This window comes from Hordeum vulgare, chromosome 5H, assembly GCF_904849725.1.
Source record: "Hordeum vulgare subsp. vulgare chromosome 5H, MorexV3_pseudomolecules_assembly, whole genome shotgun sequence".
Classification (NCBI taxonomy): Eukaryota; Viridiplantae; Streptophyta; class Magnoliopsida; order Poales; family Poaceae; genus Hordeum; species Hordeum vulgare.
The window spans coordinates 14,710,413-14,722,651 of NC_058522.1; the positions used below are offsets into that span (position 1 = coordinate 14,710,413).

At 46.0% G+C, this 12,239-nt stretch overlaps 1 protein-coding gene across 5 annotated transcripts; it reads left to right on the forward strand.

Moving 5' to 3' along the window:
* Positions 1 to 1,929: 1,929 nt before the first annotated feature.
* On the forward strand, positions 1,930 to 6,441 carry LOC123395532 (nuclear transcription factor Y subunit A-10-like). 5 transcript variants are annotated; one of them, XM_045090537.1, is made up of 6 exons: positions 1,930 to 2,036; positions 2,505 to 2,861; positions 4,390 to 4,490; positions 4,649 to 4,714; positions 5,247 to 5,390; positions 5,500 to 6,441. In XM_045090537.1, the coding sequence occupies exons 2-6, from the start codon at positions 2,543 to 2,545 to the stop codon at positions 5,893 to 5,895; spliced, it is 1,026 nt and encodes a 341-aa protein (XP_044946472.1). In that variant the 5' UTR covers positions 1,930 to 2,036; positions 2,505 to 2,542; the 3' UTR covers positions 5,896 to 6,441. The 5 variants fall into 5 exon arrangements, with proteins under 5 accessions (XP_044946472.1, XP_044946473.1, XP_044946471.1 ...); XM_045090536.1 differs by lacking the exon at positions 1,930 to 2,036 and adding an exon at positions 2,070 to 2,410; XM_045090539.1 differs by lacking the exon at positions 1,930 to 2,036 and adding an exon at positions 2,070 to 2,347.
* Positions 6,442 to 12,239: the final 5,798 nt, after the last annotated feature.

Here is a 12,239-nt window from a genome sequence, read left to right on the forward strand (position 1 = left end):
GTACCTGCTGCAGCAACCTATTAAGCGTCATGGTTGTTTTGATGCCACACCTGAGTACTATGTGTTTGGTTTACATAATTGTAAAATATTGTAGGAATACATAGTTAAAATGTCTTCTGTCTACGACAACAAAATTTACCGGCTCTCGTGTGGGAGGGACGATGACCGCCGCACGCCTTCGATCTATTTCAGTACTTATAGTTATCGCTAAGTGATTCACAAATATAGATTTAATTTTTATTACTTTTGTTGTTCTTTACACTGCATTGATTGTTCATGAATAGATCCGCGTTGAATGTTGATGAGTACTCCCCGTCACAGTTTAAAAGACATGCTAAAAAATTCTTTAAGACCTAGGTGATTAACGATTGACTGTTGAATGAGCTGAAAAATAGCATTGGTGGTTAAATATCGGGTCTAATTAAAGAAAAATTAACGTTTGATGTATCTCACAACCTGTAAATGAGCAGCCATCATGTATGGATCCATTCCATCCCGCGTGAACAAATATTACATACAACTATTAATACTTCCTTCGTCACGGTTTAGAAGACACAGTTAAACTTGCGTGCGTTTTCAAAATAGACAAAGTTTAAGACGCGAAAACAATTACTCTTATTAATTAATACTAGTTCTACTCATGCATGCGCCCTCCCAATTTGCTGCTCACGAAGTAGTACTAGTATTTTCTCAGTTGATTAGACGCATTAGCATCTACACCTGCTACATCTCACAACTAATCGATGACTACCTTGGTCTCAGGAATTTTCTAAGCGTGCCTTCCAAACCGTGACGGAAAAAGTACTTTTATTTAGCTCGGCTATAAATGTCACACACCTTAAACCTTCTCAATTCTGGAAATGCATGAAAACTGAACCACATTTTCTAAACTGTGATGAAGAGAGTAATCAAACGTTTTTTCGCATAAATAATAATCGCACCATCGAAACTTCTTGGCAATACAAATCTAGTGATGGTCAAACTTATGTTTTGAAATAGATGATGAACAATAATTCCGACGGCACACAACTTATATTGATGGTCAAACTTATTTCTTAAAATACGTGTGCGCTTTGTAGTAAATTTGATTGAAAGAAGTATACCCTCTCATTAAGTGCTTTGGAAAATGCATGCCAGGTAGTTATGCATAAATGCTTGCTCCACACAAATACAGAGAACTTACTCCTCTCAATTACTAGTACTACTACTATAACAAGACTGAAAGGGAAAACATGACTAGTAAAATAAGCAAGACCACCAGCAATACATGTTTGTTCAAAAAAGGGCATTGCATTTACAGGGTACAACAATGTGTTGATGGATGCATAGTCATTCCATTCCAGCCCATGTATGATAAGCCACAAGTAGATTTTTGGAATCCAAGTGATGGCTACTTGTAGTAGTACTACTTGCTACAGCAACCTATGCTGTTCATGTCCCGCCTTTGCCTCACCAATTTATAGTCACCACTCACTTGCCACTCCTGCAGAGATCTTACCCAGCTTAGTACTCCTAGTTCCACACCCCAATACATTGCCAATACTATTATTATTTTGCAAACATAAAAAATCTTATACTCCCTTACTTTTGACAGCATGATTAGTCTAGTATAATCACACCACTTGCTGTGAGCACCCAACCTAATAATTTCAGCAGTGGGGAGTTGAAAGGTCAGGGCTGGGAAAGCGAGCCCAACTGGGCAGTAATAAAAAACAAGAACTGAACTTTTCTTTCAAGCAAAAAACTGGATTTTCCTTGATGAATAAACATGTTTTTGGCAAAGAGGAAGCAGTTTTGGAGTGAAGGAAGGAGCAGTGGTAAAATGTGAAAGCAACGAGGGTCTGGGTCTGGGGAAGGAGGAGGAGGAAGGGGAAAGCTTTTTCTCGGTTTCAGTACCGCCCATTTATACGCCCGTCCCGTCTTGTCCACTCTCTCTCCTCCTCCTCCAATCCCTCTCTCTCTCCATCACCTCACAGCGCTTCTTGTTGTCCTCATCCACCCCATCAGCAGCCGGAGGCTGCAGCCGGAGCTGGAATGTGAGTGGCCTTTGGTTTCTTCCCTGCCCCTCCCTCCCTCCTGCGCCGCGCCCTGCTGCATGCATGTCTTGGATCCTTCCGCTCGCCTTGGTCCCTTGCTGAGATTCCCGCTGCGCACATTCACGGGCGCTTAAAAGTCCCTTCCCCTGCCTTGCGTCGCGAGCTCGTCCCAGCTCTGCGCTCGCTGAAATCCCCGTGGATTTTGGGTACTGTATGTAAATCTTTTTTTTTGCTCTCAGTAAAAAAAATCCCGGCTTTCGGTCCAGTTCTTGGGGAAATTTTGCACTCTTCCGGGTTCTTGATTCGCTCCGGTTCTTAATCTCCTCCTCCTCCCACCCTGCATTCCCCCCCTTGACGTCCTCCGCATTCTGTTTGTGAGGATTTTTGTATTCTGCGCTTCTTTTTCTGATTTAATCGATGCTCAATCTCAATCTGCGTTGCTTGTTTCTTTGGCGCTCTGGATTGCAGCAGGTTGGTAGGCGCCTAATCGCATCCGGACCGCCGCAATGATGAGCTTCAAGAACCACCACGAGGGATTCACGGGGCAGCACCTGGTTGCCGCCGCCGCCGCCAGCCAGGCCTCCGGTGGGGCGCCGCTGCCGTGGTGGGTGGGGTCCCAGCTGCTGTACGGCGAGCCGATGGGCCACGGGAAGGCGCCGCCGGCCGTGCCCGTGTCCATGTCGCCGCCGCAGGATGCCTGCCGGGACGGCCAGTTCCAGGTCGTGCCCAGGGGGGGCCAGCCGCTGCTGGACGCCGTTCCGTTGCCGCCGCAGCCGATGCCGGAGAGGGGCATCCCTGAAGCTCTCAAGTTCTCCATGGCTCATGGTGAGGCTGCTCTGTCCTTTGAGATAGGTGTTTGTTCTGTGGCATGGGATGAGCTTGTTTAATCTGTGCATGCTACTTGCTACTAGTAGAAAAGAGTAGATGGTGGTGTGACACATGGCTGGGATCAGCTCTCGGTAATTTAAGTTTCAGTATTCACACACAAAGAAGAAAGTTTCAGTACAAATTTGGCAATGTTTGTAGCATACATAGACACACAGAATGCAGTTCTAGGAGAGCTTAGATAATGTGAAGTGCACATAGTAGGGTGGTGTTTATCTCAGATAGTAGGGTTATCACAAGGAAACCACGAATTGTGCCGTGAGAAGAGTATGATGTGCCATGCCCAATGAACTAGTTAAATCTGCCCATGTCAGTAGAAAAGAGTAGAGAGTGCTTGGATGTGTACATGTGAATGACTCAGGGTTTGGTTCAGCTCTCCGTAATTTAAGTTTCAGTACAAATTTGGCACTATCTGTACCTATTACTGTACTTGACATAGGTAGAGAAATTTGGTGTCTTTCAGAGAAAGGTAGATAAGTTTTTAGCATGGAGTGCAAGCCCAAATACTAGAATGCTTACCCCACCACGGATATGTTAGTTAATTTGCTTAACTTACATAAAAAAAATTAGTACTTTGTAATCTGCAAAAAAAAAAAAAGGTCATCTTTGGTAAGGGAAATATAGGGTAATTTTGAAGAAATCATGTAACAAGGTGGAATCTGTGTATGTTGTGAGAAGACGATGGTAGATGAGGGCTCATTGGATTCTTCTAAATTAAGGTCTTATGTGGATGCTATTAGTCATAGACACCATTTACATCACTCATCAATTCAACAGATATTTTTGTACCGCTTTAACTCAAAGGCTAAACCTTAGGCAATTTTATGGCTACAAAACAGAGTAGATTTGGGTGGAAGCATGTGACCTTCCTATTTATACCCCTTGAGCTCGTTTAAATTTACTGCTTCCTTACGGTTCTAGCATAACTATTGCCAATTTGTGTATACCATGATTCACAGATCACACCCATCTTGATTCAGAAAAAACATACTGCACAGTTATGCTATTTGTGATATGAGAAAAACACCACAGCACATAACTAGCCTCTTTGACACGTGCCATGAAAATTCTGATGTTTTCTTGGGTAAAAAAAACATTTTCTGCCTGTCAGACATGGCATGGCACCAAAAGAGCCCTAGTATGTATCCTAATACGCTTTGTAGAGCATCTGATGCTGTATAGATTCAATCTTTCTGAAGCTTACGCGTTTGATATGGAAAATTGAACATCATAAGTCAAAACGTCATGGGTTCATGGATCAACAGCTTTTAGCACATGCTCTTCTTAAATGCGATGCCATGTAATCATATCGATGAGACTAGAAGGATTTCCCTTTGTCAATTAAAGATCTCCTATCATGCACGACTTTCTCTCTCTAGCAACTTGAATGGCTGACGGATTTCAAAGTACAGACTACTTGTGTTTTTATGGACCTTGGAAATGTGATTGATGGTGCATTTGGGTTCAGGTAAAGGAGGGAACAGTTCTGAGCACTCTGCCCCTATCACTCTGCAGTCACCGTTCACAGAATATAATGACCATTTTGAGTTGGGCCTTGGGCAATCCGTGGTAAGCCTTTCCACTCGTTTGGTTTATCCATATGAATAATGGTGACAAACCCTTGGTTAAATTATTAGTGAATTTAGGAGTTTGCAACCTTACAATAACAAATGCCATTCAGAATTTCCTTAGCCTTGAGTTCATCAATGCCTTCTGATATTTTTCAGATTTCCTCCAGTTACTACTCTGATCAGCAGTACGGCCTACTTTCTTCTTATGCAATGAGATCAGCGGTACGTGCATTTAGTTTTAACTTAGTCAACTCTACAATTTCTCTGACTATCTTACTGTAGAAAACTATCATAAAAGATAAAACCAATCCATCTATATCTACAGACATTCCGCAGCTGAACAATCTAGCTCAAAGTTTTTGTAAAATGGTTCATAGTGTTAGTTATATTATATATGACGTGATTTCTGAACATGAAGTGTGTGCTAGAACTTTGTGAGTGCATTTTCCTTTCTTTTAGTGCAGTATAATTTGTTAATTTTCTCAGTAAGCAACAAACTATAGCTAGTGCAGAATGTACACCAAAGAGTACAAAGTGAATACTCTCGAAGCATTGTCAAGAGCAATTGCATGGTCATTTCTTGACTTGATGTCGGGAAAGTGTTATTGTGGTATCATTTAACATTGACACTCCAAGGATATATATTAGGGTTTATGTTTCACTTTGTAAGCTGAAAGCTCGTATACAATTTATTTTATCTACTAGTAATGTATGATATCTAACATATTCCTCCATTCCCTTTCGTGTAATGCAGTATAGCGGGCGTATGCTTATACCACTGAATATGCCTGCTGATGCACCGGTTTATGTGAACGCCAAGCAATATGAAGGCATCCTTCGTCGCCGTCGTGCTCGCGCTAAGGCAGAGAAGGAGAACAGGCTGGTCAAGGCCAGAAAGGTACGGCTCACCTTCTCAAGTATAAACCGAGGATGTTCATTCCACCATGGCATGCAATGTAAATGTTCTTCTTTCTTTCGCATTCATGTGGGTGCTTTCTACAATGCAGCCATATCTTCACGAGTCACGCCATCTTCATGCAATGCGCCGTGCGAGAGGCTCTGGTGGACGCTTCCTCAACACTAAGAAAGAGACCAATGGAAAAGACACTGGTGTTGGGAGCACGGCGATGGGTGGTAACCAGTTTATGCGCCCAACTGCATCTCTCAGTTCAGAGATCCAGCACTCTGAGCAGGGAAACCCAAGCAGTGTCTCCAGCCTGTCTGGCTCAGAGGTGACAAGCTTGTATGATCATGAAGATGTGGACCACTACCACAACTTTGAGCACCTCCGCACACACTTCTTCACCCCGCTCCCGAGCATCATGGACGGTGAGCATGGGGCCGGCAACCCCTTCAAGTGGGCAGCAGCCTCCGATGGCTGCTGCAACCTCCTCAAAGCATGACTTGAGGGGGTACCGGACAGCTGAAATATCAAGAGATGGCGCAAACCGGCAGCATCTGCCGGCATTGTGTCTAGCTCCAGGTCAGGGATCGTCCCTGCCGTCATCTGGCTGTCCGTGGGCAATTCATTCTTGGCTCATGGCATCGGTAGTGCTTTCGCTCATCGCCTACTTGTCCTCGGAACCTGAGTGCTAGTTTCCAGGATCCTGTGGTGAGTGAAACACCCCCTTTGCCATAAAAAATATATTATCTAGGTAAGTACAACTGCCTGCTACCATCATCCGGCCCTTTCGCGGTAGCAGGTTTAAAGTTTCTGTTTGAATAAAATGTCTGAAACTTCAGACTAGTTGGAATGGTACTGGAATCGGAGTTCGTATGAAGTATTGGTATGGCGTTTGTTTGGAGAAGTATTGAAGTATGTTAAGTAAACTTGGTGATGTGTTGTAATAGTTGGCTTGAAGGTTCTGTGTGTAGACTTGGTTTGTTTGCACTCTCTGGTGTTGACACCTAAATTCAGTGATGTATTGAGACTTGGCATGGTTTGTGAAGTTCCTTATGCTGTGGTCTGTGGCTCATCTGCTTCACACTTGGAACTTCGGACTGAGGTGCTTTGCTTTTTCTGGGAACTGGTAGGCAACATAGATTTGGAAGCGTCTGTCTAATATCTTTGGTGTGCATTTAGGTGTTGGTTTTATATCTATTGTCAGAGCTGAGTCTGCCAACAAAAACCACATGGTTCTCAATTCAGTCTGCGCATGTTCCCTATGGTGCATTTGGAAAACTAGAAATGCCCATGTCCTGTAAATGTACAGTTTAGTCTAATACTCTCTCCGTTCCTAAATATAAGTCCTTTTAAAGATTTCACTACAGACTACATACGGAAGTATATGAACATATTTTAAAATGTAAATTCACTCATTTTGCGTCGTATGTAGTCTGCAATAGAATTTTTAAATAGACTTATATTTAGGAATGGAGGGAGTATATAAAACAAGTGATTTGGATGATTCTGATGATGCGCAAAAAAGTGGCAAATCTTGTTCAAGGAAACACATATGGAACATTGCCTGATCAAGTCCCAGATGACTTCCTCTCTGATCAAGTTCCCACACTGCCTGACAATGGGGTAGGACTAGGAGCTACTGAACATTGCACTGCAGGTGCTCTACTCAGACCTTCTCTACTTGACATTCTCGCTCCCTAGAGCGATGTCCCAAAATATGTTGTCACTGGCTGGTGATGGTCATGTTTAACGCCCACGAGCGACACATTTTCGAGGGATGAAGCCCACCAACTGTTAGGAATAAGCAACTGATATTCACAGGAGGCCAAGGACAAGTACATATACATGTGATATACATGTGATAAAAGACAAGAAAACTCCTTATATAATGAGGATATACCGAAAAAATGTTATACACATGTAACACCCCCCTCAAAACTCGTGATGATTAACAATACTAAGTTTGAAGAGAAAGAACTCATGCTGCCCTCGAGTCTGTGCCTTCGTGAAGAAGTCTGTCAATTGTAACTCAGAAGGCACATAGTGAAGAGTGTGAGTTTGATCCTGCACAACAGCATGCATAAAGTGGGCATCCACACCGATGTGCCTGGTGAGCTCATGTTTCACCGGGTCACGCACGATACCGACAGCACCTGTGCTGTCTGACAGTAAGGGAGTCGATGTAGTAGCAGGCGGACTAAAGTCCTCAAGTAACCATCATAAGCATATCACCCCAGTGCGTCAGCATAGCCATCACATGCAACTCAACCTCGATATTCAAGCGAGAAACTGCAGTCCGTTCCTTGGTCTTCCAAGCAATAAGAGAGCCACCAAAAAGACATGGCAAGCAGATAGCGAGCGGCGATCAGAGGGATCACTAGCCCATGTAGCATCAGGGTAGGCCTGGAGCTCGAGTGAGCTGGAGCGGGGAAAGAAAAGGCGATGAGAGATCGTGCCACGAAGATATCGTAGAACATGGAGGAGGTGACTATAGTAGACAAAGGTGGGGGCCTGCAACAAACTGACTGAGAATGTGGACAGGATAGGAGATGTCAGGACGCGTAACAACAAGATAGTCAAGGTTCCCAACAAGGTGGCGATAGCGAGTGGGATGAGGAAGAGGATCACCGTCAGAGGCACAAAGCTGAACGTTGAGCTCCATAGAAGTCATAACAGCGCGCTCATCATCGAGAGCGGAGCGAGCAAGAAGATCCAACATATTTTTCCTGGGAGATGAAGAAGCCATCAGGGGTCTAAGAAATCTCAATCCCAAGAAAATAGTGAAGGGGACCAAGATCAGACATGAGGAACTGGTCGCGAAGGCGGGCCTTAACAAAGGCAATGTAGTCGGAGCCATCACCAGTGTTGATTATGTCATCAACATAGAGAAGGAGAAGAGTCCAACCGCGAGGAGACGTGTGAACAAACATCACGGGGTCATGATCACTGGGAGAGAAGTCCGCAACAGATATCACACAGGAGAAACGCTCAAACCAGGCGCAAGGGGCATGTTATAGACCTTAGAGGGAGCGTCAAAGTCGGCAGACCATACCATCAGGAGCATGGTACATCGGTGGTGTCTGCATATAAACCTCCTCGCGCAACTCACCATTGAGAAAAGTGTTCCACACGTCAAGTTGAGACACGGACCAATGACGAACAGAAGCTACAACAAGGAGAGTGCAGACAGTGGTCATGTGGGCTACAAGAGCAAATGTATCATCATAATCGCGTCCTTGCTCCTGCTGAAAACCACGAGCCACAAGACGAGCTTTATAGCAGTCAAGAGAACCATCAGAACGAGTCTTAATCTTATAGACCCACTTGCACGTGATGGGGCGAACACCGGAAGGGAGGGAAACCAGATCCCAGGTGCCATTGCGCTCAAGGGCAGCAAGCTCATCGGCCATCGCAAACTGCCATTCAGGCTGAGTCATGGCAGCCCGATAAGAAGTGGGCTGAGCCACAACAGAGAGACCATAACGATCAGGAGAATAGCGATCAGGTGGGGGCGAGGCCGAGCACGAAGGTTATGAGCCCGGGGAGGCGTGAAGGGAGGCGCTCCGAAAGTGGAGGGCGCGTCATTAGGATCATCTTCACTATGAGGGTGGCGGGTGTAGTGGAGAGGAAAAGGAGAGACATATGCTGAGGGTGGGAAGGAGGATGGAGGAGAAGGAGATACAGATGATGAGGGTGGTGAGAAGGACAGAGAGGAAGGTGATGTCGGTGGTGGATGAGGAAGAGGTAGATGTGCCGAAGGAAGGGGGAGACAGGAGACACATAGGGGGGGTATTGGGAAGTAGAAGAAAAGAAAGATCGTCCACAAAAGCAATAAGAGAGCCACCAAAAAGATATGGTAAGCTGATAGGGAGCAGTGATCAGAGGGATCACTAGCTCATGTAGCATCAGGGTAGGCCTGGAGCTCGAGTGAGCTGGAGAGGGAAAAGGAAAGGCGATGAGAGATCGTGCCACGAAGATATCGTAGAACATGGGGGAGGTGACTATAGTAGACAAAGGTGGGGGCCTGCAACAATCTGACTGAGAATGTGGACAGGATAGGAGATGTCAGGACGCGTAACAACAAGATAGACAAGGCTCCCAACAAGGTGGCGATAGCGAGTGGGATTAGGAAGAGGATCACCGTCATAGGCACAAAGCTGAACGTTGAGCTCCATAGGAGTCATAACAGTGCACTCATCATCGAGAGCGGAGCAAGCAGGAAGATCCAATATATTTTTCCTGGGAGATGAAGAAGCCATCAGGGGTCTAAGAAATCTCAATCCCAAGAAAATAGTGAAGGGGACCAAGACTAGACATGAGGAATTGGTCGCGAAGGCGGGCCTTAACAAAGGCAATGTAGTCGGAGCCATCACTAGTGTTGATCATGTCATCAACATAGAGAAGGAGAAGAGTCCAACCGTGAGGAGATGTGTGAACAAACATCGCGGGGCCAATGATCACTGGGAGAGAAGCCCGTAGCAGTTATCACAGAGGCAAAACGCTCAAACCAGGTGCAAGGGGCCTGTTATAGACCATAGAGGGAGCGTCGAAGTCGGCAGACCATACCTTCAGGAGCATGGTACCTCGGTAGTGGCTGCATATAAACGTCCTCGCGCAACTCACCATTGAGAAAAGTGTTCCACACGTCAAGTTGAGACACAGACCAATGACGAACAGAAGCTACAACAAGGAGAGTGCAGACAATGGTCATGTGGGCTACAGGAGCAAATGTATCATCATAATCGCATCCTTGCTCCTGCTAAAAACCACGAGCCACAAGACGAGCTTTGTAGTGCTCAAGAGAACCATCAGAACGAGTCTTAATCTTAAAGACCCACTTGCACGTGATGGGACGAACACCAGAAGGGAGGGAAACCAGATCCCAGGTGCCATTGCGCTCAAGGGCAGCAAGCTCCTCGGCCATCGCAAGTTGCCATTCAGGCTGAGTCATGGAAGCCTGATAAGAAGTGGGCTGAGCCACAACAGAGAGACCATAACGATCAGGAGAATAGCGATCAGGTGGGGGGAGAGGCCGAGCACGAAGGTTATGAGCCCGGGGAGGCGTGAAGGGAGGCGCTCCGAAAGTGGAGGGCGTGTCAGTAGGATCATATTCACTATGGGGGCGGCGAGTGTAGTGGAGAGGAAAAGGAGAGACAGATGCTGAGGGTGGGAAGGAGGATGGAGGAGAAGGAGATGCGGATGATGAGGGTGGGGAGAAGGACAGAGAGGAAGGTGATGTAGGTGGTGGATGAGGAAGAGGTAGATGTGCCGAAGGAAGGGGGGAGACAGGAGACACATAGGAGGGGTATTGGGAAGAAGAATAAAAGAAAGATCGTCCACAGAAAAGCTTGAGGATGAAGGGCGGGGGTAGTAAGAACGAGACTCGTTGAAAGTCACATCATGCGAAATGCGCAACCGACGAGCAAAAGGATCCCAACAACGATAGCCCTTGTGCTCATCACTATAGCCAAGAAAAACACACTCGACCGACTGAGCAGTCAGTTTGGTGCGTTCTGGTGGGGCCAGAAGGACATGGCATACACACCCAAACATACAGTGAGCAGAGTAGTCAGGAGAACGACCAGTGAGACACTCCATAGGAATGCTACCCTGCAAGGCAGTCGATGGCTGAATGTTGATGAGGTAGGTGGATGCGGAGACGAGCTCAGCCCAAAAATGTGGTGGAAGGGAAGCGGCGATCATCAGCGCATGAGCCATCTCAAGTAGATGACGATGCTTGCATTCCGCAACGCCATTTTGAGCATAGGCACCCGGACATGATAATTGGACAAGAGTACCCTGTTCCACGAGAAAGGCACGCAACATCTGGGAGATATACTCTCCAGTGGAGTCAACACGAAAAGTATGAACATGCGTGGAAAACTGGGTGTAAACCATGGCAGCAAATCGTTTGTATATAAAAAGAACCTCGCTATGAGATTTCATAAAGTATAGCCACGTGTAGCGAGAGAAATCATCAATAAACCGAACATAATAGCGATGACCACCTTTCGAATCAAAGGGAGCAGGACCCCACACATTAGAATGAACTAAGTCAAAAGGACACTGAGATACCGACTCACTAGTAGGATAAGGTAATTGAGTCTGTTTGCCAAGTCTACAACCATTATAATGTAAAGATACATCTGCAGAGACACAACCAAAAATGCCCTGACGCACCAACGACGACAAGCGGGAACCACATAGGTGCCCAAGTCGATGATGCCACTATTGGAAGGTCGCAGAAGAGGAGGCACCAAGTGCATGAGAACTGGCAGAAGTGATGGCAGCGGATGGAACATGAAGCCAGTTAACCTCCCAAAGACCCTCTGACTCACGTCACTGAGGGCCAGCACCAATCAGAGTCTTGGTGCGAAAGATCCTGAATAGAGCAAGAGTCGGTATCAAGAATTACACGACAACTAGAATCGGTAAGTTGGGCAGCGGAGAAGACGTTCATGGTAATACGGGGAACATGAGAAACACGAGGAACAGAAAAAGACGGAGTAGAAAGGGTGCCACGACTAGCCACATGAAGGGAGTGCCATCAACAGTGAGAACATTAACCGGCGAATCAAAAGACTGAAGAGAAGATAACACGGAAGAATCAGAATACATATGAAAAGAAGCTCCAGAATCCAGAACCAACGAAGATGTACTTGACTGTGTAGGTGCCGATGGTGCTGAAGGGGTGGGAGCGGTCACAACAGCATCGAAACCCGTCGATGAAGAGCCAGAGGAAGCCATGAGGCACTTGAGCTGGATAATGTCCTGGTTAGTGATGAGGGAGTTGAGGAAGATGCAACACTCCCACTGGAGGAAGAACGACTCTGGTCTCGCTGT

What these genes read in the sequence shown, in the direction of transcription:
- LOC123395532 (XM_045090537.1), top strand. Translation starts at nt 2,543, where the DNA reads ATGATGAGCTTCAAGAACCACCACGAGGGATTCACGGGGCAGCACCTG. An exon ending in CTTATGCAATGAGATCAGCG is followed by an intron (nt 4,715 to 5,246) that starts GTACGTGCATTT and finishes CGTGTAATGCAG; the next exon opens with TATAGCGGGCGTATGCTTAT. An exon ending in GGCTGGTCAAGGCCAGAAAG is followed by an intron (nt 5,391 to 5,499) that starts GTACGGCTCACC and finishes TCTACAATGCAG; the next exon opens with CCATATCTTCACGAGTCACG.